This window comes from Pipistrellus kuhlii, unplaced genomic scaffold, assembly GCF_014108245.1.
Source record: "Pipistrellus kuhlii isolate mPipKuh1 unplaced genomic scaffold, mPipKuh1.p scaffold_m20_p_16, whole genome shotgun sequence".
Classification (NCBI taxonomy): Eukaryota; Metazoa; Chordata; class Mammalia; order Chiroptera; family Vespertilionidae; genus Pipistrellus; species Pipistrellus kuhlii.
In genome coordinates, this window is record NW_023425471.1 from 16,055,647 (window position 1) to 16,082,348 (window position 26,702).

A 26,702-nucleotide genomic window follows, 5' to 3' on the forward strand; every position below is an offset into this window, starting at 1 on the left:
ATGACTGGCCAGTAGCTATGACGTGCACTGACCACCAGGGAGCAGATGCTGGATGCAGGAGCTGCCCCCTGGTGGTCAGTGTGCTCCCACAGCCAACCTCCCACAGCTGGCCAATCTTCTGCACCCCATCTCCCATGGCCGGCTGGCCCCCATTGGCCCAATTGATCAGGACTGGGTAAGATGGCCCTGATCGGCCCTGATTGCGGCCAGGTGGAGGGACCCCATCTGTGCACAAATTCATGCACTGGGCCTCTAGTTATCTTACAAGATTCTCACAAAGCTCTGTAAGAAATAAAATACAATTGTTATGAGAGGCGATCAAATTGACTTTTCAGTGTGCAGAGTGTCTTCTTAACTATGTATCTTTCTTTTGGTTTGTACTGTATCTATAAAGTTACAGGATCCAATAATTGATTACAAAGTTATTCAACTTATTGCTTCCGTGCATCATTCAGAATAATAGCTAACTCTAATGGCAATATCCAGAAAGGTATGTTCTCAAGTTTGTAATACACTCAAGATGTTTACATATGAAAGAGATAATGGTAACATGTTTCAGAATGTTATAAACCTTATAATCAAGTGACTAAACTCATTGTATTAAATTGAAGTGATTGTTTTCTTGATCATTCAATAAAAATGAATGGATTCTTATGTTCTATATTTAGAATTATTTACTATAGGAGATACAGCACCAGTCTTGAATATTTGCCCTCACTGACTCTTTTCTAAAATTTTAATTATTTTCACTATTTTCTTTTTTATTCTCTCTGTGATCTATAGGAATTTCAGGGTCTAAACCTAGAACATAATAAAGTATGGACTACAGTAAGATGACAAGTACGTGGTCCACAACCTGACTATGATCTGTATAATACTGTGAATGTGTATGGACTTTTTACAGTAGCTATGTGAGAATAAAAGGGAAAATAGAACTTTTCCATGTGTATATAATAGAAGAAAGTAGCTGTTTTTATGGAAAGTGCTTTTTCAAGATCTTGGATACAATACCCAAATACTTTTACTTTATCCATGATATGAGTTTTGCACCAAAATTTGGGTTTGCTAATGGTAAAGCTTTTTTCCTTGTTGATGTTTACTTTTTAAACTTTAAAATGTTTTCACTATTTCTTTTTTTAATAATTTTTAAAATTGTTTTCAGAGAGGAAGGGAAAGGGAGATAGAAACATTGATGAGAAAGAATCATTGATTGACTACCTCCTGCACACCCCTACTGGGGATCGAGCATGCAACCCAGGCATACGCCCTTGACTGCAATTGCACACAGGACCTGACAGTCCACAGGCCAACACTCGATCCACTGAGCCAAACTGGCTAGGGTATATTCTTCTTTCTTCTCTTAATTTTATCCAGTGGGCCAAGATTTTTGTAAGAAATACTAAAGAAGTTACTTCTTCAATTTCAAGAATGTATTAGAAATATAAGATATCTTAATCAATTTGAAGATATACTCTGATATATAATTCAAAATGTATCAAACTTGTATCTCTGGTTATGCTTTGTTTCCTAGGAGAGAATTTTTATAATGAAAAAGAGGGTTGGGAGGAGACATGGGTCAAACAAATGAAATCAGAATGGGGAGTGAGTTGAGAGATAGGGCCAGAGCCATGAATCCAATCATAGATGAAGAAATCTCAACTATTAATTGCTCCATAAGTATCTCTCATTGAAAAAAGGTCCTAATTATGCCACTGTAAAATATATATATCAGAGAGGAATGGGGAAAGAGAGAGAGATAGTAACATCAATGATGAGAGAGAATTATTCATTGGCTGCCTCCTGCACACCCCATACTGGGATGATTGAGCCTGCAAGTGGGCATGTTCCCAGACCAGGAAGTGAATTGTGATCTCCTGATTCACAGATCACTCAACCACTGAGCCTCTCTGGCTGGGCCTAATTATGACACTTTTGTGACCATCTCTCCCACCATATACCACAGCCACAACCTTCTTTACAAGCTGGCATTAGGTTTACCTCTTAGGGATGCTTAGAAAACTAGTTATGATTGATGAAACTCTTGTTAAATATTAGCAAAGATGCAGAGTTTTCCCATTTTCAGTTAGTTACCTATGGTTTTATGTTAGAACTTGGAACCATGACCATCTTTATCAATTCTCTGAGGCCCAAAACAAGAAATGTTTTAGACACTGGAAGAACCTGATTCAATTATGAATATAGTTCTTCATTTTAAGGATACATTTTCAATTAAAAAACTCAAAATATGTCTCAGAGCTCTATATGCTTGGTATTATATAAACATATATTGGCTTTAAAATTCCAGTTTAAAAAATAACAATATACTTAAAGAAAATTATCATTATCTAAAAGTACAAGGACTACTATTATGTCCTTACTTTTAGTAAACAAAGTAAATAACATTTTTCTAATATAAGAAAGAAATTTTAAAGGCTTTCAGAGTATAATGAATCAGGTTAATTCCATTAAGTTCACATATTATTTATAAAATGTGTATGCTTATAGAGCCCATGGATTATAATTATGGCTGGGAGAATTAAATATCCTATGAAGTAGATGACAAACAATAGTGAGAATCAGGTAGTCTAGTAAGAGCTGGAGGTTCCATATAGAGAATGACTGATTGACAGTATCAAAGAAAAACATATTTTGTGAAGGTTTTCCCTCCTCTGTTTCTATTCAGTAAAAGTAAAAACATCACTGTTTTTGGAGTGAACAGATATATTTGATCCACTGGGAAAGCTGTTGCTCTGGGTAGGCATTTGGAATTTTCTTTTTTTTAAATATGTAAGAACTATTCTTACTATATAGTAGTCCCCTGTTATCCCTGAGGATATGTTCTAAGGCTGCAGTAGATGCCTAAAATTGTGGATATACCAAAGTCTATATACACCATGTTTTTTCATATACATATACACATATGATAAAGTTTAATTTATGAATTAGGCACAGTAATATATTAACAACAATAGCAATAATAAAATAGAACAATTATTATAATATACTCTAATGGAAGTATGTGAATGTAGTCTAAAAATATCTTATACTGTACTCATCTTTTCACTGAAAGGAAGCACTTTATGGCTTCTCTTTGGCATATCAAAATTGCCAGGATCATCACTCTTATGCTTTGAAGCCATTATTAAATATAAAAAGGGTAATTTGAGCACAAGCACTGTGGTACTATGACAGTCTATCTGACACCTAGATGACTACTAAGTGATTAATGCATGGGGAGCATCTACAGCATGGAGATGCTGGGAAAAGGAATGATTCACATTCTTGGAGTGGGGTGGTTGGAGTGAAATTTAATCATGCTTCTCAGAATGGTATACAATTTAAAAATTATAATTCTTTTATTTCTGAAAATTTACATTCATTATTTTGGACCATGGATGAGCACAGGTAACTGAAACTGGATAAAGGGGGAGTACTGTACAGCAGGAACCAAACAATAATACTACCAGCTTCTTTTTTAAAAACTGGTTTTAGAGAGGAAGGGAGCATGAGAGAGAAAAAAACAATGATGAGAATGAATCATTGATTAGCTGCCTCCTGCAATGCCCCACACTGGAGATTGAACCCACAACCTGGGCAGATGTCCTGACTAGGAATTGAACCTCGACCTCCTGGTTCATATGTCGACACTCAACCACTGAGTCACACTGGCTAGCCACTACCAGCTTCTTGAAATGAAGTGAAAAGGCAAATGGCTTAACATTTTTCCTTTCCACATATCATATAAATTTCCTTTTGTTCAAGATTTAAAAATCATCTTCAGAGGAAAAAAGAAAATACTTCCACTTAGCTTAAATAACGGAAATTGCTTGTAATCTCCTATGATATGTGGCTTTAGTTACTTTCAAAATTGGCACTTCCATTTGTTGCTTGTAAACTCCAGTATCTTGATTCAATTATCTCAGTTGACATGTACCATTAACAATAATCAAGAGTTTCAGTATTTTAGAGTTTTTACCTTAGTACCTCTAAATATTTCATCAAAAGACCATTATTGAGCCATCTAACTGACATCAGAGCTGGCTAGAAAAGTCATTCCTATTCATAAAATGTAGTTTCAACCTCAGGCAACTGGTATTAATAGAAAACACAATATTAACTAAGAGGGAATGAGAAAATTTTCCGTTTTAAAATAATGTTGAAATCCTAGTCCTGCCATAGTAAGGGAAAACAGTGTTTAAGATTTTTAGAGACTCTGGGGTAGTTTTATATGGTTTTTAAGAATAAATACATTTTTATGAGTAATATAGCACAAGTGAAGAAAGTTTCATAACATAATTTCCAACTGTATTTAAAACAGATCAGAAATCTAAACTCAAAATGTACTTTATTCTCCATTCTTCCAATATAGGTAGGAAACATGGCAATTTTTTTCTTTAATGATACAGAATCTTACAGTTTCTCAAGATTAGGAGTTACAAATGAATTTTCATTGTATAGTAATACAGATATAAATATAAAATGTATAGGTGATAGATGGATGTATATTTGCACTCAACCAGACTTAATCTCTAATTTAAGGGCTATTTTATTAAATTCCTGTTATAAAATTATTTTGAGTCACCAGAATATTTTTTATTTTTAAAGTAACCTGCTAGAAATTTCACTTTAAGTTTACTTTTTATTATAGCTAATGAAATTATGTGAATCTGTATAGTATTTATTAAAATTATAGGGTGGCTTTATGGGCATTTATATGGAGAAATTTTTATTTATGAAATGCTGTAAGTAAAATAAGCTACAGCATCACATTTTCTAACCATTTATTTAAGAGTGATCAAAAAAGTCTAACTTTGCATTGCTTTTACATTCTCAAGCCATGGGAGATATCTGCAAAGATAAAGTCAGATATTGTTCTAAACGAACTGCCTCTAAACGATCAAACTGATTCAACACACACTGTGGAAGGGCAAGTAGGGTCTGAGGAGAATGATAAAGCAAGAATGAAGACTTCAAGAAGTGATAAATTGCCACTGCCATCCACTCTATGCACCAGAGCAGCAAAATAGATCAAATATCAACTCAAAACAGAAAAAAAGAACAACAAAAAGGGAGAGGAGAAAAGCGTTTGCTTATTATATTTGATTTTGAAATTATTTTTCAACCTTGTGTATATGATTTTTTTTTCATGATTTAAAAATATGAAACAAAGAGGCAAATAAAGTTAGTCCAAAAAATTGGTCATATTATTCTAACACTCCAAATTGTATTTGTGATAATAGTGAAGTTTGTACATCAAGCTAGAAAAGTCAACAATACATAACAAAACTCCATCATAGTTCAGGAAAATCATATCAGGTACTGAAAATAAACTTGAGCTGCAAAATATGATTCTCACCAAGACTTCATTAAACACAACTTCCTTCTGCTTCTGCTTTCACAGTTTATGATATGAAATGTTATGGCAATTTTTGGTTTCTAGGAAAAACAATTGTTTGAAAATTGTATTATCATTAACTATGACAAATTTAGCCATCTCATTTTTTATTTTCACAGATCATGTTAGGAAGAGAGCTACAAAATGCCAGATTAGCATTTCAAAATGTATTTGAAAGTAATGAAGGGAAACTGATTAAGTTAGCAATGCTAAATAAAATAGACAATTCATACAGATGCTTTCCCTGTAAGATATTAAACAAACACTCAAATTGGCAACTTTTCCAATTTAATAAACCAACCCCTAATTTCTTTCTCTGAGGAGTTTCTCCCTGACCAAAGCTCTGGTTTTATGTGCAAGTTTTTCTTTTTGTTGTTGTTGTTGAAAATATGTACTATTTAGAAGATCAGGTTGTTAAATGAAATAGTAAATGACTCTCCCTTCTCCCTGTGCCTCTCTCCTTCTTGCCCAAATGTTTAAATATATCAGGCCATGAAAATATTTTGTCCCCAGCATATCAGTTACAAGGACAAATGATCAGAATGGTTCAATCAGACTCACAAAAGTGCTAAAGTAGACATGCTTGACTTACTTGCCATTGTTTCATCAGCTCTCTTACTCCCTTGGAATCTTCTAGGAGCTTTTCTTTATGGGTAGCATCCTGTAGGACGTTGGCAGTGGTTTCAGCTTCTGTAAGCCAGGCAAGGAACTTCTCCAGGTCCAGGGGGAACTGTTGCAGTAATCTGTAAGTTTCTTCCAAAGCAGCCTCTCGCTCGTTCACTCTGCAAAGGAACAAATATTCAGATGCAATTCTCAAATATCTGAATGGTGCACCCAGAGAACCCCATAAAAAGAGAAAGGCTAAAGGGACTAACTGTATAGTATATAAACTGGGTGAGTTGTTGTTAAAGCTCCTCTTAAAAGAAACAACTAGAATAGTGTATGTATACACACACATTTGTTTACATGCGCACGCGCGCACGCGCACACACACACACACACACACACACACACACACACACACACACATATATATATATATATATATATATATATATATACACACACACACACACACAAATGTGTGTGTATATACATACTAGAGGCCCATTGCACAAAATTTGTGCAGTAGGGTGTGGGGGGAGTCCCTCAGCCCTGCCTGCACCCTCTCATGGTCTGGGAGCCCTCAGGGGACATTGTTAGAGCTCTCTTGGAGGCAGGAGAAGTTCTTGCCACTGCTGCTGTGCTTGTCTGCTGTGAGCCCGACTTCTGGCTGAGTGATGCTCCCCCTGTGAGAGCACACTGACCACCAGGGGGCAGCTCCTGCATTAAGTGTCTGCCCCCTGGTGGTCAGTGCTTGTCATTGCGACCAGTCATTCCTTTTATTTGCATATTAGCCTTTTATTATAGAGGATATTTGGATTTTGAAAGTTCATATATGAACTCTCAAAATGTTCTTTAACTTTCTAGGTTTTACTAATTAATTTTGAGAGTTTATTTTATTTTTTCAAAGTGTATGTTAATATGCTATAAAAGTTTAAGCTGATCTTTATATGTAAAACCCTAAAATCCCTACACCATGCTTATCTCTGATATCACCTGAGGCAGAAACCAGGATTGGATAGGCCAGGGGGAAAGTCAAGATTTTGTAAAACTAGAATAGAAAGTTGAATGCTGGATGAAAAAAGAGAAGGGGATTGGAAGGAAAAGGAAAACAAAAGACTAACAAGTAGAAAAATAACAACTTTCATAGAAAGCTCTGTGCAGAATATTATTTTGTGTAACACTTGCTATGGTGTCTTAATAGTTTTAACTATTGTGTTGGCTTTATATTTCATTACCTGCTTGTCATATAATCGAGAATATTTTCCAAAAGAAAAATTTATGTGTAATGGAAAAGTTAGAGCTGGAAAAACAGACAGATCTGGATTTAAATCCCAATATTTCCTGCCTACTGTGTGATAGGGAAGGTTACTTAACCTCTCTGATTTCTTAGTTTCTCATCTGAAGTACATATGGCTATGATGAGAATGAAAATACAATGTCTGTAAAGCCTCACAAGTTATCTAGTTACACATTATAGTCATTCAAAAGTGTTAATTTCCTCTGCCTACACCCCATTCTCTCACTTCCTCTTGTCCTTTAGAGGGAATAAACCACATTCCTTGACCAAAAAAAAAAATCTACAAAAGAATTATTCACATTTCCTGAAAATATATACAATGCAAGTATTGTGGGTACACACACATACCCTCAGCAAACATCTACATAATAATAGCTTGGGAGGTAAAATTGCCTTAGGCGGTAACAATCCCAACTAAAAAGATTCAGGTAAATTTTGTCTGCAATGAGGGAATTAGTATTCTATTTCAATGCTGTATTTGCCTTCCATTACCACACAAACACTTTCTGGGATTCAACATAAACTGAAAATGGATTTTAAAAAATTGAACACTTGAATATGATACACATTGCTTGTTAAGATGTGATTGTCAATAATTATGCAAAATTGCAATTTATTTCAGCAACAACTTTATCATGGGATGTGCAAACCAGGCAATAAACAACTCCTGCCGAGCTAGCGGCAGCAAAGTCCCCGGAAGAGCTGTTTATTCATCATGGGTGAAGTTTTTGCTGAGCATACAGTCTTCTACAGTGTCATTTCGGCACTCACACTGGAGAAAAATCTTCTGTCTGCATTAACTGGTGGAGGGTAGAATAGGTTTATGAGGAGGTAGCTATTGGAAAAAAGGAAGCATTGCACTAAGCTATTTATCAACTCCTAAATAAACTTTAATATTGCACAGCTGAAAGGTAGCTTAGTGGGCTGGTTAGGGAAATCAGTTAAACTTCCTGTAGTTCCAGGGCTTCCTTGGACTTCTGGGTCCTTGCTTCACTAGTTTTCAGGCACACTATCAATGTAGGGAAAAAGATTCAAATGGTTGTTTATCTTTTAATTTAGTATGATTTAAAAATTCATAACCATTGCTACAGCAAAAGATTCTTCATGTTACAATTGTACAGGTTGCAGCACATGTAACTGCTGATGTTGGAGCATTTCTGGCTCCAAAGGCAGCAATTTCATCCAGTTCAAGCTACTATTTCTGGGTTGGCTTATGCATTAGAAATCACTAAGACTTACTCCATAACTAGCCCCAAATTTGGGATAGAAATATGTTGTCCCATTCCAGAAGAAAAATACAGGGTTACATACTGACATATTTTTGAACATACTATAATTTCACACCAAATAAAAAGACAGTATGAAAGTCTCGTGGCAGAGTGAAGCTCAGAGAATTAGACACCGTGCATTTTTTATCAGCTTCATTTTCACGATGAGCTACACTTGGTGCATCATACCTCTTCTTGTTCTTAAACTTGAAACACCACTTACCCTCTGCTTCCAGAGAAAGTAACCAGTAAATAACTTTGAGTTCTTTGTAAAACATAATGCACATAAATCAGATGAAAGGGTTCTACTGAGACAATGAGATTTCCAGCCAAATCCTACCAGCGAGTTTGCTGCTTTGTAAATTAGGCCTTTAGGGAAGAACAGTAACTCTTTCAGGACAGTAAGGCATCGTTTTCCTAAACAACACCCTTATGGTTTGAAATACTGACAACATCAGGCTGAGTATTTTCCAATTTGGAAAATATGTTTAAAAATTCAGTGGCAGCAACAGCAGGCCACTTCAGTCATGGGCAAGGTTGTTGTTTCCTGCTTGTGTGGGAATTTTAAGGCTGCATCCTTTCTCCTGAGGTCAGACCATGTACACTGAATTCCTAAGTTTTCATTGTGCCAAGTCTAGACCAGAAACAAGTCAAGGGTACACGTATGCTATATTTGTGCATTTAATGGCTCTGAATGTACTTTTTGTCTGTAACCATGTAGCTTGAAATGGCTTTTATTATAAAAAATGTAAACATTATGAGAATCATAAAGAAATTTTAAAAATGCCTTAGAGTAAAACTAAACATCTTAAACTTGGATTATTTTGTAAATTCCTATCTAGATTATCAAATTATAGACCATGAAGAAAATTTGGCTGAATGTTAAATGTAACAATGACTAGATATCAGAAGTAGTAACGATGCTTTACCAATATAATCTACTGTATTGGTTAAGTACTATTTACATAACAAATTTTAATCCTCAGCTATTTCAACTTTAGAATGTATGAAAATAGCTAAGAATTTGATGGAGTATGGAATGGTATGGTGCCTTCAAAAGGTTTTCTTTCTTTTCATAAGGGCATCATCTACCATCCTTAGTATGTAAACATGGGCAGTATGGTACAGTGGTTCCCTAATTGTGGCCCACAGAGCAGCAGCATGAGCATCATCTGAGAACTTAATAGAAATGTAAACTCTCAAGCTCTACCCTAGACCTACTAAATCAGAAACTCTGAGTGTGGCATCCAGCAAGTTATGCTTCAACAAGCCTTCCAGGTAATTCTGATAGTCTACAGTTTGAGAATCACTGCCACTGCAGACCAAACCCGAACTACTGGTACAGTGGGAGCTGTGCTGAGCTGTCAGCCCCCTTTTAGAACTTAAATATATTTTGCACTAATTTCTTGGAAAGTTGCTGGAGGTAGCATGTATCCAATGACTGATTAATGTGTGGACTATAAAAACCTGGCCCCCTTGCTCCAACTCAGGACAATTCTGTAGGGGAGGGCAGACCACAGGAGGGTAGAACGGATGTTGTAGTTATAGCTTCATTGAAGCCCAGCTTCTCCTTCTGCCCTATTCTACTTCCTTCCCCTTCTTCCCCTTCACAAGTGGGAATTCTGAGAGCACTCTCCAATGAAATTCCACATATTAATCACTTTATAAGACACTGCCTTCTCAAGAACTTGAATTGTCACACTATTAAGTCTTTCGAAAATATACTTGCCTAAGATATGTATGTGGATAAATATACAACCACTTGCACAGATTGTGGTCTCAAAGGGAGACAGGATGGAGGACTGTCACACTCAGCAATGAGTCTGAAGAGCTACTGCATCTCTGGTTGCATTATTACCAATTAGAAGTTCTAGTAAAAATCTACTGGAAAGGGAAAGTGCTGGAGCTATAAAGCTTACTATAACCCTATACCTGCCCAAGAAGGTGCCCATCCAGAGACAATTCTATATAAAGGGGAGGATCACAGAAGACATATCTTTAGCATCTCCATTTTTCTTTTAAGAACTTATGATCAACATGGCAATCAGATAAGTAATACTTGGATCTGTCACTAAACATAAAAACTTGTTCATGTGTACATACACTCACATATCATAGTATCTCTGAATAAATCTCTAAGATTCCAGATTTTCTATTAAGTTGACTATCATCAATTTCTTATGATCAACATAATACATAAAAAGCAAAGAAGAAAAGGGAAATTTACTATTTTCCAAAGTAAGGCTGAAAAGCTTAATGTATAGATATTCCATTATTAGCTACATAGATGGACAATACTTTATCAGTATACTGCATTTCAGGATTTTATATGTATTATATATTACATGTCGATAGAAACAAACACATTCAATACTTTTAGGAAAATAAGGGTCAATCTTATATAGAAGGCTAGTTTTTCAGGTGGTTCTGTGTGAGAAGTGGGGAAATTGACATAATTCATTCTTGTAAATAATACACTTCCATCTGGGCCCTGGTATTGTCCAGTAACCAAATAGAATGCTTTGAAACTTTCTTTCCTTGTTTATTTTCATTTTAACCACTATAATTTTCTATGATATTTGTAGGGGATGATCATATCCCCCTTTTTTGTTTATTATAGATCAGAATGAATGAGCACCTTAGCTTAAGAACAAAAAATTTCTAGCTATGTCAAATAGCACTCGTAGAACCAGGGTTAATCTGAAGTTCAAATTATCTGTAAGCATAACTCTGTACTGGTTTGCTAGTAAATAAATTACACTTTGATTTTTTGGTAAATAACTTTGTATTGTATTTGAAAGAAGCAGCTAAAATTTTATTACCATGGCTATACAGCAGTTTGTAGAAAGGATCCAGCAATTCTATTAGTAATTTGTACTAATTAGTCGGAAGAACCCAAACAAACTCCTTCAATAATGCTTGGACTAGCATTTCATTAATTCCTTTTCTGGCAACAAATCTAAGACTGTGGCTTTGATGTTGGGTAGCACTCAGGGAGTTGAAAGGCGGGCCTCAACCCCATCTAGGTCCTTGTCATGGAACAGGAAATATTATAATTCAAAAGCATGACACAAAGATTTAGCAAAGCACAGTAAATTTATTGAAGCGATAGTATGTACTCAAGAAGTGAGAGTCGGTGACTTGGAGAACTAGATGCACCAATAATAGTGTCTGGGTGGAAGGTTTTTATTAAATATAGGCAAGGGGGCATAGGATACTCCTCTCCTTTTGATGTTGATGGGGTGACTGCCTACGTGAGCTGTCCTTGTTTCTCCTATCCAGATAGGAATTTCTTTTTGGTCTTTCCAATTATAGTAAATTGGGGAGGGGAATTAGGGGAACAGATGGTCAGTGACAGTCTTATCTGTGGTGTTTCAGCCAAGATAGCAAAGGGGAGGGGTAGAGCTTGAGGCCTTTGTTCCCTATTCCAACTTTCCTGCCTCAGCTTTATCTGTTTTGGACAACATCTACCTAGAAATATGGCTATAGAAGGGTTGTGGCACTGGATGTTTCTCTTTTTTCCTCTGTTATAGAACCATGAAGTAAGAAATATGCTCCGTCCTTTTAATTTAACTATTGACCTAGGGTGAAAGATGCAGGCTCTAAGGTAGAACACAGGAAATAAATTAAAAAAATTTAACAGCCATATAGTAGCTCTAAGTGTTTTTAAAACTTATTCAGACTTATTCTTTCATTATTTCACAAGATATTCCTTTTTTTCAGATCTATAATATAAGCTGCTACTGTTTGGGTTTTTTGTTGTTGTTGTTGTTGTTGTTTTGTTGTTTTTTAATTTGGTATGCTTCCAGTTGGATACTTCATTTCATCCCAATGAATTCGACCTCTATACAAATGATCTGTAAATCTGAACCTCATTATTATTTCCACATGTTTAACAACATCTCATTTATTGGGCTAGCCATGCTTCTTTTCTATATGTATTATGTGTCAAGATTTAAGCTAGGTGATGGTGACATAAACGTCAATGAGACCATTGACATTAGCATTGAATATATTTAAGTCTGATAAAAGAGACAGATAGGTAAACATTTAACTATAGTTACAATATGATTAGGGCTCTAATTCACCTGGATTCATGCATCACCTTATGAACTTCAATATCAAATTGCCTAAATTTGATAAATTTGATAAATCTCTTTTGAAAGGTTTTTTGGCCTTTTTCTATAAAAGGAATGGAGATAATTTAGCTGGACTTTTTCTTAAAACACAATAAGGGATGATCATTAAACACTTGCCTAATTGAATTGATTTTCACAAAAATAAAAAAAACATTTTTAGGTATATGATACAGGTTATCACTGGTTTCATTTTGCTGTTGAAAAGGTTGATTCTGAGAGAATAATAATGACTTTCTCAAGGTGGCACACCAGTAAGTGGCAGAATTGAGATTACTACCTAAATCTTGAGTCTTAGAAAATAAGTTTTCCTTATTTTTTGAAAATAGACATCGCTATCCACTCCCTTCTGATATATTAATTGTAGTAAAAGCAAGAAAAGTACAGGGAAGGTTATGCTACTGAATCATATTCCTCATTTTGGAGCACAAATTTATCTTTTTGTTACTTTACCGTAAGGAGGGTCATTGAAACATAAAAATCTATACACAAATAAATACACATGCAAAGATATTCTCCAACACTAACTATTGCAGACAGATCTAGCTGGTCTTCGCTTCAAAACAAACAAACAAAAATCCATTTTTAACGTAAATTTGCTGGTTTGCTGTTCACTGACTTAGGAATTAACGAGGTTTTCATCCCCTCTTCTTGAGGTCTGGTACTAAATTACTCTAACTCTCCAGAGTTAATTGGAAACCACGACCTAAATGTTCCTCAAGTATTGCTGATTAGTTCTCAGAAAACTCATTCCCATCTTTCGTCACCCCAGACAACACAGGATGACTTTTTAACACGTGCAGAAGCAACACACTTGCAGGAAAAATAGATTAGTTTTCGAAAGATAAACCGCAGCTTTGAAGCTATCTGTTTAAAGTTCCTTCAATGATACAGACATTTTAGTAAAAAAAAAAATCACCTGGACTTAGATAGTAAGCATGCATAAGCATTATCAGTCATGTAAAGAAAATTTAAAATACATACTCTATCGCTTTAATATTTTTACTCTATGAATATTTTTAAAATCGATATTTGCACACTATATCATTGGAGAAACAACCATAACTATATACTTTCCTTAAAATCATTGACATTTTTTAAAAGAAAATATTAGGAGATAGCAGTAAAAAAAATCTACTTTCTATTATTTGCATTACTCATTTCCTTTGATTTGTGTTTTTAGCTTCTATCACAGAAAAATGAGATGATAAAAGAAATGTACAAAATAGTATGAACAGCTTAAGTATTCAAGCATATCTATATATCTATCTATATCCCTAACTAGGATTGTTAACAAATAAATTACCCTCCTTTAATGTAAGGTGTGCACTTTATATTTTCTTTCTTTTTTTAATATGTTTTATTTATTTTTTAGAGAGGAAGGGAGAGGGATAGAGATAGAAAGAGCTAGAAACATCGATGAGAGGGAAACACCTATCAGCTGCCTCTTGCACACCCCCCACTGGGGATGTGCCCACAAGCAAGATACATGCCCTTGACTGGAATCAAACCTGGGACCTCTCAGTCTGCAGGCCAATGCTCTATCCACTGAGCCAAACCGGTTTTGGCCACTTTATATTTTCTACTGATACAATACCTAAAAGGTACTCTTTGGGAAATTTACAAAAATAATGTTGGGAGTAACTAATTATATTTGGTTTGATTCAAATACAGAGACTCAAATTACTATTCTGGATATTTATAAAACTGTAAAAATTCTTTAGAAAAATGCAGTTATACTACCTTCCAGATAAATAAAAACAGATTAGGGTTGGGCTTATAGTTAGACATAATTTCTACTCTAAATAAGTTCTCACCCTATCTGTTTTGGCTCAGTGGATAGAGCGCTGGCCTGCGACCTGAAAGGTCCCAGATTTGATTCTGGTCAAGGGCACATGCCTGCCTTGTGGGTTCGATCCTCAGTGGAGGACTTGCAGGAGGCAGCCAATCCATGATTCTCTCTTATCATGGATGTTTCCATCTCTCTCTCCCTCTTCATTCCTCTTTGAAATCAATAAAAATATATTTAAAAAATAAATAAATTCTCAATAATTTGTATAATGTAATTTTTTTTATCACTAGCAGTGTTAATATCTATAAAGGTATATTTCCTAACATTAATAGCTAGATTGGGTCGTTTTCTCTACATTTGTCTTCACTCATATGATACTTGTCTTTCTCTGGTTGGCTTATTTCATTTAGCATAACATTCTCCAGATCTATTCACGCTGTTACAAAGGTAAGATTTCCTTCTTTTGTACAACCAAGTTGTATGCCATGTGTAACTGTACCACAGCTTTTTGAATCCACTCATCTACTGATGGGCACTTGAGCTGTGTTCAGTTCTTAGCTATTGTAAGTAACATTGCTGATGAGCACAGGGATGCATATATTCTTTTGAATTAGTGTCTTGAGATTCTTTGGACATATTTCCAGAAGTGGAATTGCTGGGTCATGAGGTAGTTCCATTTTTAATTTTTTGAGGAAACACTTTGCCGCTTTCCACTGTAACTGACCTAATCTGCATTTCCACCAACAGTGCATGAGGGTACTCTTTTTCTCCACATCCTCACCAGCACTTGTTGGTTGGTGATTTATTTATGACAGCTATTCTGACAGGTGTAAGGCAATATCTCTTTGTGGTTTTAATTTGCATCTCTCTGGTGATTAACGACATTGAGCATCTTTTCATATGTCTATTGGCCATCTGTATGTCCTCTTTGGAGAAGTGCCTATTCAAGTCCTTTGCCTGCTTTTCAATTAGATGGCTTATTGTTTTGGTGTTGAGTTGTAAAAGTTCTTTATAAGTTTTATATATTAACCCTTATCAGATAACAAATATGTTATCCCATTTAGTGGGTTGTCTTTTTCTTTTGTTGATGGTTCCATTTGCTGTGCCAAAACATTTTAGTTTGATGTAGCTCCACTCATCTATTTTTTTATTTTGTTTATCTTGTCTGCAGAGATATATCAGAAAAATATTGCTATGAGAAATTACTGTGATTTTATCTTTTGATTTTTTCCCTTGATCTCATTGTTAACCCATTCACTGATTTAGTAACATGTTATTTAGCCTGCATGGCTAGGTGTATTTTTCAGTGTTTTTCTTTTGATTGATGCTTAGTTTCATACCATTAAGGTCAGAGAAGATGCTGAATATGATTTCAACCTTTTATAATTTATTTAGACTTGTCTTGTGACACAGTCCATTGTTCTTAAAAATTTACAAATCAAAGTTATTTCTTGGTGTGAGTTGACTGATTAAATAATACACTATTCTTCAGTTACATCTAAGGTGTTTAAAAATAATAAGCAACTCTGTGACCAGAATTGTGTTTTGCTTTGCAGAAGCATAGATATTAAATATTTGGAGCTTGTATCTTTCATTAAGTTTTGTACTAGCAGTGAAAATAAAATAGTGGACTATTTCACTGGGCAATATGCTACATTTAATATTCAATGACTTAATTTCTACTCTTAACATAAAAACCTACTTTCTTTTGAAATTTTAAAATGCATTTCTGCAAAGAATTTTAATTCAATTTATTTTTTAGGTGCATTGCTAAAACAGAGGGCACAATAAACAAATTCTGTCAAAATTAATCTACTACTTTGGTAAATTTTCTGATTGCCTATAAGTTTGACCATGGTCCAGAGATATCATGTACTGAAAGGACCTTATAATTTATTCTGTCCAGGCACACATTTGGCTCTGTCACCTAATGTACTCATATTTTCCCTGCTTTCTATTACCCACAGATTTGAATGGGCATCATCTTTGTAGCTCCACTCATATTCTGTCAACATCCAATGTGGAAGGGAAGAGAACAGAACCTTGTGATATAGCACCAGGGATCTTCCTTCAGTATTTGACACTGATCTATTCATCAACATCCTTTGTATAAAAGCATGAAATAGTTTCTAAACTATCTAGTTTATCTTGCATCTAGCCAGTATTTCTCCTACTTATTCACAAGAATATAATGAAAGACCAGGTCAAATACCCTGATGAAATGCAAATAGACTGATGCATTTTTCTTATCTTCCATTCTAAAATTTCTCAATGCAAAAAATTATTTTTGCCTCAAATCTAGAGATACTATAGGTTTTATTTATCTCTACACATGCATCTGTGTTTGTTTTACTAAATTACCTAGTTGATCTCTTGAAGAAGTAGGTTCATATTTCTCTTACAGCTTCCATCTAAGTAGCACTCATCATTTTAAATGTCTCGAGGAGTTACATTATCTCCTGTGATGTTTATATAGAATTTAACTGCATTTGTCAACCTCCAGTTTGAAGGCAATTAATATAGCCACGGGAGGGATGTCATCATCTTTTTGAAGAGACTATGCCACTCAATAAAGGTGATGGAAATAGATTATAACTGCAGTGATAACCACAGAATTTTAAATGACTGCTAGACAATCTAGTAGATGCTAAATGTGTGTACATTTCATCCAGCCTTGAGAAAATGGCAACTCTATGGTTCTCATAGAATATTATTCATTAATCCTCAGGTCAGTTTTTGCCTAGAAAAAAAAATTAGCCACTTTTATGGACCACACAACATAGCCTTTCTGGAAATTGAGGGAGGATGGTTAACTAACAGTGATTGAAGAGTGCCATTAGCATTTTATAGGCGGTCACTGGAGATGGGGGACTTTGAGCACAATGAAGAACTGTCTCAAGTCCCATGGCACATTTGCATGTACCACTGGGCACTCATATAAAGGGAAATACTGTTTATTAACATTTGAACCTAGAACCTTCCTCAATTTTACATATGGCCAAATACTTTTGTCAAGATTTCATACACATTGAATATTTCAGAAATGCATCTAACTGCCATGGAAATCCAAGGACAATTTTACTTTGTGTTGTTTAAAATTTTTTCAAGATTCGTTGGCATTTTGGAAAAACTGGTGTCACTCTGCATTTGTTGATACTGCATTCATAGTGAAATCATTTCAAAACTTCACTTGTGTTCTAGTTTGATCCTGATGGAATAATTGCATACTGAAATACACATGATTTCATTATAAATTACTATTATTTCTCTTTAAAATTAAAGTCAGGGCATAATTTAAAAAATATGTCTATAGGTTAGATATATTTTCTACAAATTTTGGTTTATGATAGTAAAGTGGGTGTTACAAAGTATTCGCTCTAAGGAAAGAAAGGGATGACATTGGATCTGAGAAGGTTGAAAACCACTGATACAGAGCTATAGGGAAATTTCAAGATGAAGGATATTATACTGAAAAGAAATATAATTTTAGGAAATAATTAGGATATTTTCCTCCCTATGTGTCCAATCCCTGATCTCTACAGCCCCATAGATAACTGAATCACATTTTAAAAATTGCTCTATTTTACAGCCAGCTATGACTACTGGTGAACCAGAGGTTTATTTCATATACGAACCTGAATTAAAAACAGCCAGCCCTTTAGTCAGTTCAGACCCACATTCTTGATTACATTTGACATAATAATCATCATCATATCTTAAGACTCAAATCAGCCTGACAGTGCTCTACTCAGGGCTGCTTCTCCCAATTAGTTGAAAATTGCAGCCCTGTTCATCTTCTAGGGAATAAGTTTACATTTACAATTTTGCTGTAGTGAAAGGCAGCAAACTATGGAAAGAGCAAATCAACTTTCTAACTTATACAGTAATATTTTAAGTTCACCTAACTCTGGTAAATCTGTTTTGACAGGAATGAAAAAGTATACGCATTTTAGTATAACTTTTTAAAAAATATATTTTATTGATTTTGTACAGAGAGGAAGGGAGAGAGAAAGAGAGTTAGAAACATCGATGAGAGAGAGTCATCGATCAGCTGCCTCTTGCACACCCCCTACTGGGGATATGCCCACAACCAAGGTACATGCCCTTGACTGGAACCGAACCCAGGACCCTTCAGTCCCCAAGCGGACGCTCTATCCATTGAGCCAAACCGGTTTCGGCAGCATTTTAGTATAACTTTTAAAAAAATATACAAAGCTTAAGATAACTAGAGTTTGGATCAGAAAGGAAAAATAAGCATATACTGTGAACATTTTTATAAATTGTTTCCAAAATGAGAGTTTTTAGAAGAGAGTCTTTTATGTAAAATATATGTCAAAAATAATATGTAATTAATGGAGAGGTGCATATCATTTGAAAACAAAAAGTGAGTAGATATCAGGGTCCATTTACAATAAGAGGCTAAGATGAGAACTGTTTGTTTCATACAGTGTCATTCATCATATCTGGTTTAACATTAATTCTGCCTAGATTTCTAAGGGAAAAATAATCAAGGATATTTTTGTGCTTTTGATTTCCTTGATGTTGATAACTTTCTATCCAGATCAAGGCAGTTTGCAGACACTATGGGGAAAAATTGAACAATGGCAAGTTAGCCCCACTCATGGCAGTATTCCAGATGGCTGTGCTAAAGATTTGCTGAGAACAGTGCCCTTCTGTGCCATTTTCTAAATGCATAACAGCAGAGAGTCAAAAGAAAGAAATATACAGATGAGACAAAGAGGAGTCTAGAAAAGCAGGAAAATACTGAGGAGGAGAACTGAAAAAACAAAAATATTCTGGAAGGAACTAAAGTACAAGGTATTTATTTGCCACTGGGGATGGAGGAATATGTGGACAGGAATAGTATATAAGACCTGACAAAGTGCAAGAGCCCATGGGAAGGAAACAAATGCCAAAAATAGTAGAGAAACACGAAGGTTGAGGTGGAGATAAAAATGAATAAGGAGGGAGGAAAAGTTGGGGACAGGAGCATAGGAGAGGTGATAGAAATAACGAATAAGAAAGGAGGCATGGAAGGGGAAATGCTTCTTTGAGTTTTATATTTCTCAAGCATCCTTATTCACCCCATGCTGAACATTTCTTCTGTGATACCACATTGTGAATATCCTTAATTTATGTATATACCTAAAGAAGAAATATTTATTTTTCTTATAGTATAATTATATTTATATGGGATTTAGGGTAGATTTTAAAGTCTGGTTCTTCATGCAAGTTTTAATTATTTTGTAGGAAAGTCAAGAGTGTTAAAACACATGATTGTTCATCTGCTACATATACCATGATCTAAATTAATTTTATTCAAATTTTCACAGTATGCATTATTGAATAAAAAGATAATGTTTAGCCCGACTGGTGTTGCTCAGAGGTTGATTCCTGATCAGGGCACATGCCAGGGTTTTAGGCTTGATCCCCAGCAAGGGGCGTGCAGGAGGCAGCCCACTGATGTTGGTGTTTCTCATCTATGTTTCACTTCTCTAATCTTCTCTTCTCTTCTCTTCTCTTCTCTTCTCTTCTCTTCTCTTCTCTTCTCTTCTCTTCTCTTCTCTTCTCTTCTCTTTACCTCTTCTCTCTCTCTCTCTCTCCCTCTCTTTACTCTCTTTAAAATCAATAAAAACATATTAAAAATATGATGTTTAATGCTCCTCAATGTATTAATTGATGTCATTCCCCTTTAGAATTAGTCAACAATCTAAATATCGTGAGCAACATTTCCAAAGATTCTGTTCTCTTTTAGAAAACAAAGTTCCCATTTTCTGTTGTTGGAGTAATTAAATCTTTTAAGAGTTTTTTTTTACCTTTAGAAAAATAAAAAGTCTTCACACAAGCCAAAATTCTTTAAAATTATCCAGAAAAAGGTATACATTCACATTTTTAAAAACTTCAGAGTTTACTGTTATGAATATGAGGAAGTTAATATACATAGCAAAGTTCGGCAAATGTAATCAGAGATGAGCTCTGATAATAAAATCCACATATTTCATTTTCTCATATTACCTAAGAGAGTTTTTTTCCAAATCCTAGCATACATGAATCATAAGAAAATTCAATTAAATATCCTTTGAGTGACAACTACTTCCTTTAAATTATGGATACTAAGTTGTAAACCACCTGGCTCATTCTTGTACTAGCATGATTTTTCAAAATAAAAAATGCTATTTAGATACTGTCACTTAAATAACCCTTAATGATTAACCAACTGAATTGCTTTAGTCGGTTTCAATATGCTAGTGACATTGATAATGGCATAACATTTAAAAATCCCACTCAAGTAGATCACTTAACAATTTGGTTGATTCCCTATTAATGTTCACATAAGTGTAGCTATGAATTGTATTTTGCTAGCCACAGAATGAGACTTAATTTTTCCCCAATCCCGATTTTGCTCTATGAGTCCTAAGAGTGCAAAGAAATAAAGTTTACCACATCAAAAGCAGGGCAAGGACATTTCATTTGAAAATATCCATGAATATCATCTCTGAAAGCTTAATTGACACAGGGTGAGGCCATGCATCTAGGGAAGATGAATACCACTCAGAATGACTGTGCTTCCAAGTTTGATCTGACTATCTGTTCACTTCTTGCTATAAATCAAATTGTTGAATTTAATTTAAAAAATGTCACAGTGATTACTTAGGATATCACTGGCTCCCCAAGCAACTTAATGTTGAACTCAGCTCTTCCACTTCCCTGCTGTGATGACAAAAAAATGTGGTCAGAATTTATTGGTTCTCCCCAGAAACTACTGTGCATGTCACTCATGCACTCTTTCCTCAATAAATGGTATCAGTAGAAAAAAAATGATTTGTGGATAAACTGCTATTTTTCTTTTTCCATATCTTATTTATAACATTAAAATCATTTTATAACCAGATTCTAGTACTAAGTTTATTAATTAGAATTATTTAAGGAAAAGAAAGGCATTATCTATAGGTGAAAGATTAGCTCGTCATATAAACTGTATAAACTGCATAAACTGAGAATTTCTGATGGGCACCAACATTTCTGGTTTTTCATTTGAAAATATAAACATCACAATGTCCTCCACCTCATCATTTTTGTCCTACAGCATATATTTTTAAAGTAGCTCTTAAAACTTAGAACATAGTACAATTATTTGTATCTTCATGAAAAAGTGATGGGATCAAAATAAAAGTATTGGTGTACCATTGGTGTTAGAACTAATAAAACTGCATATTAGTTTTGTGAGTGGAAGATATATTCAGGAGAATTGTGTTCACCATTTCCAACATCTATTGTTGTACATGGAAAAGAGTGAGTGTTTAATGTTTACTGAAGCAATCTATAATAATAAAAATGTAGTATGCAAATTGACTGAATGGCTGAACAGTGGAATGACTGTCTGGACAACCTTCCAGAAAACCTTTCAGCTAGGACAGCAGGGGCTTCGAAGGCCTAATATTGCCTGAATTTTTGAATCGGGCCTCTAGTTAATTAGAAAATGGCAAATGCACATCAATATCAGACTTTTTACCTTACTTCATTACATAGTAATCACACTAGTGCACATATAACTGTCCCTGTTTGAAACCAACTTTTAAGCAGGTATTGTTTAGTGATTGAGCATTGACCTTTGAACCAGGAGATCATGGTTTGATTCCCAGTCAGGGCACATGCACAGGTTGCAGGTTCAATCCCAGTGTGGGGCATGCAGGGGGCAGCCAATCAATGATTCTCTCTCATCATTGATGTTTCTATCTCTTTCTCCCTCTCCCTTCCTCTCTCTGAAATCAATAACAATAAAAACCACATAAAATTAGAGTTGTAAGAATAAAAGACAACCCATTTTTAAAAGCAAAACTTGGCAAAACTTTGAAATATAGATAAAGAAGATGGAGGGAAACTTTCTTTTCCAGAAAGAATGGCGAATATGGTACATGCTTAGATGTCCTCTTGGACCAAGTCATTTTAATGATGTTGACATAGGTAAAAAAAAAAAAAAGGGGGGGGCAGCTAATAAAACTATTTGAAATACAATTAAAAAGTAACAAGTCACCATTCATGAGAAAATTCTTTAAAAAGCAGGGGAATAAGTCTTAAAATGATGCTACAATATAAATATAAGAGGAAAATGAGAATTTCTTCCTTTTCTTCAAATGCAAAAATCTTGGCATCACAATTACAATAAACTGGGGTTTTGAGCTTGGGAAAGTCACAGGCACTCCATGCTATGAATATTTTGATATTGAAATGGCAATGCATTCAGAAAAGGTTAACTCAGACCTGGAAAATGTTATATTCATTCAGAATATGGCTTAGCAAATTATAAAGATGTCTGTCCATCTGCTTGTCATTTGACAAGGGAGCATGGAACTCAGCCTGAGGAAGCTGTTTTACCCTATGGATTAAGACTTGTACTCAAGAGGAGTCCCAAGCCACTGGTTTGTAAAGGAGTCTGCAAAACCCTGCTAGAACTTTGAGCTTCAATCCTGGTTCTTCACTGCTCTATTGAAAAGCCCTGGCCTCTCCTCAGAGTACATCAGGTCTATCCATCAGGAAACATTGCCAAGTGAGATTTGTTGGCCAGCTGGCCACTCTACATGAGAAATATATGAAGGCTGATTTACACACGTGCCAGTTGGCTGGGTTTCTAGGATTGTCTACCTGACAGGGTATATTATTTTTGTCACAAGCAGCAACTTAACAATTAGGCTAAATGTAATCATTAGCAGGTTGTGGATTATATGTTTTGTGTGAGGGGACAATCTGGGTTTGTCCCATGCTATTAAAATGTTGTTGAGGACATAGTATCAAGGAGTATTAATGAAGTTTTTGTTTCAGGGAAAAAATTATTAGCAGATCCTAGCAATTATAATATATTCAATTGTTTATTGTTAATCTGTTAAAATAGAGACTACTTTTACTAAAGATATCCTAAATTACTTCTGTGATTTATAAATTATTTTCCCTTCATTATAATTGTAGAAATTCTCAGGAAAACAAATATTAAGTATGAGCCAAATATGCTGTGCCAGAGGATCAATCCCTCTCTGCTTTCATCTTCCTCTTCATCCTCCTTTGCTTTCTTTCTCTCTCCCTCCCAGTCCCCCACTCCCTCATTCTTCCTATCTCTTATCTACCAGCTCTCTCCATCTCTCTCTCTCATTAATCATCAATATACCAATAGTCCCAGAAAAGTCCCTAAACTTCTACCATTATATGAAGTGAGGAATAATAGCCCCAAGAGAACACTAGGAAAAATATCAAAGTAGAGTCAAAGTTGAATAACACAACTTCTCTTGATTGGATGACAAACATATAGGCATATGCCCAAGTAACAAATTGACCTAATGGTATTTAAGAACACTATTTTCGTAACTCTCAGGGAAATGAGCTCTACACAGAATCTAGGCTAGGCTAGATACAATGCTATCTATTTTACAAATGCTTACTAAGTACTGATTATTGGACCACATGCCAGTGTCACAAAAAATTCTTTTTGAGAAATTGGTTCCATGGTCATGCTTTGGAGGGGAGGAATACATTCTATATAAGTCCATCTCTTTCCTAAACACACATACTTTGTTTAGTCACAATGTATACACCATAATAAAAATTCATTAATTCCACAAAAAATAAATTTGTTTACATTTACTTAACCTGTTACCTAAGCTTAAAAAAACAACAACAACAAAGAACCCTTTATTTTTTTCAAAGAATATTTTTATTGATTTCAGAGAGGAAGGGAGAGGGAGGGAGAGATACAAACATCAATAAAGAGAGAGAATCATTGATGGGCTGCCTCCTACACACACCACACTGGGGATCCTGCCCACAACCTGGGAATGTGCCATGACCAGGAATCGAACCACGACCTCCTGGTTCATGTGTTGATGCTCAACCACTGAGCCATGCCAGCTTGGACAAAGAACCCTTTCTTGAGGTGACACTTATTAAGATGCAGTGGAACTAGTTCTGGCAGAACCCCATTTGGAAAAATAAAACTACTTTAGAAAAAAAAATTATATTAGGATGCTAAATTCATGTGTCTACCTGATACTATCATCCCAAAGCATTAACCCAACCTGTTTTTTTTTTTTAATAGTTCTGCAACCTTACAAGGCAGCCTGTTCCATCTTTGGATAGTGCTATCACAAAATTCCTTTCCCAAATAAGTTGAAAAATAAACTCTTATATTCATTACAGAGTCATCATTGTGGGTTAGCTTTTCTCTCTGCCCAATCCTGCTTTTCTTATAACCTACAAATGTATCTCATGGAAACCTCAACAAACCTTCTGTACACAACTCTCCACCTTAGGGAATTTTCTTCTCTCTCTTTCCAGAGAGCCCAGGCTAAGTCAGATTTTGTTTTTATTTTACATCTTGTTTTGACCTTAAGTACAGTGCCTTATATTTACATTTCAGCCTACCACTCCAATTTGTTGAAATCTTTTTGGCTCCTCATACTCTTGTCCGCTGTATTTGCTATTTCTCCCTGCTTTGTGTCATTGACAAATTTGATAAGAATGCTATCTAAGTCTTCATCCAAGTCACTGATGAAAATATTGAGAGGGACAGAGATGAGATTAGAATATTGTGAAAAGCTGCCAGAATCTCCTTCCAAGTTGATATGTATCCACTAAACAGCATTGAAGGGAGCACAGGCATGAGAGTCCCAGATTTTGGTTTGCAACACCAGTGCTAAGTAGAAGTCAATAGCTATCCTCATAGCTAGAAAGAAAAAGGGCATTTTGGCACATCTATTTTAACAATGTAGGCACTACTTGCATAGTGTATATTAATAGGTAATATCCCACCACTCAAACCTCATAATATTATAAATAATCATGAATTCATGATTATTATTAGTCACCTAATTTGTCTCAGGATTAAAACTGTATTTAGTTACTTTAATGGAGGGCTTATTTGATTTAAATGTTTTTAAAAGGCACTTGTGATAAAGTTAATGATTAATAGCCAACTCAATTTCACTATGTAGATCTAAAAATACTCACAATATAGAAGAAAAACACAACTCCTTAGGTATTGTGGGAGTAGCCATAATTCTATGCAATGTAGGTAATCATTTCTAAACATGTTTGAATTGGTGCTGTTTGATTTGCTTTAAATGCTCTGTGGCATGAATACACTGACTGGCCTGAGAGTGATACAGTGAACATCATTTTAGGGATGTGAGGCTGAATATTAGAAAAATACAACATGCAACCACTGCTTTGAATGGGAAATTGATTTCCTGGTTAATTTAAATAGCTTTCATCTCTATAGATGAATACTGATGATGGGCAGAATGGCCAGAGCATTAATCATTGGTTGGAGGCATGAGGTGATTGCATTTTTCCCCTGGTTATTTAATAAGTCATCATGTGAAATACCTCTAGGAAGTATTTCCCTCTCATATTCTCCTGTTGGAAAAAAATAATGCCTGCACATTACCTTACTAAAAAAGGTAGGGACTTTTAAAAGAAAAAAATACTCTCTGAAAATGTTTTCAACTATTAATAAATTAAAATAAAAATAGGCCAAATATATTGACAAAAATATGATGAAAGGAAATGCTAAAAAGTGTTGTGTGATTATTTATAAATTTACATTTCCTACAAGCAACACTTTATAGTAGGAAATTATTTCAAAATATAGAAGGGACTTCTAAACACAGAACAATGACGTATAAAAGGTAAAAGTAGAAAGTAAAAGTTGGCACAATATAAACTCAGAAACAAGCTAAATAGCTCTGTGCATCACACATGGCACAGAAACACAAAGTGTGTGCAGGGTTGAGGCTGAAGACACAAGACTATTAGGCTTGGGATGGGAAGTAGGTAGTGGCTGCCAGGAGTTCAGATTCTGTTTGGCTCAGGAAACTGAAAATGCTCCATGCATGATAAGGGACCTGAGCCTGGCTCTTTACTTCAATTAGCCAGGAATGGTATCAGGTTTCCCAACTGGTAAAAGGAGGATCAAAAAGAGTTGCTATTGACCACCACCTAGAACTGCTTAAATAACTGCTTCTTCTATATTAGATATAATTTAAAGATTACTTTTCACAAAATTTATTAATCCTTATACATAGTATATTCCGTATGATTTTTAAAAATAAAGAATAAAATTGAATTAATGATTTGGAAAAAAATAAATCCCTATTATAAATTGAATAAGGCCAAAAGATCCCCAAACTATATGATTGTTAGAAATGGACAAATAAAATTA

General features: G+C 34.9%; 1 protein-coding gene across 4 annotated transcripts in view; it reads right to left on the reverse strand.

Moving 5' to 3' along the window:
* The window catches only part of DMD (dystrophin), a 1,962,662-nt gene that overhangs the window by 544,455 nt on the left and 1,391,505 nt on the right, over positions 1-26,702 (reverse strand). For all 4 annotated transcript variants that reach the window (XM_045582357.1, XM_045582356.1, XM_045582355.1 and 1 more), the window contains one exon: positions 5,988-6,177. In XM_045582357.1, coding sequence (XP_045438313.1) covers positions 5,988-6,177 — 190 coding nt within the window. The remainder of the gene's footprint in view (positions 1-5,987; positions 6,178-26,702) is intronic.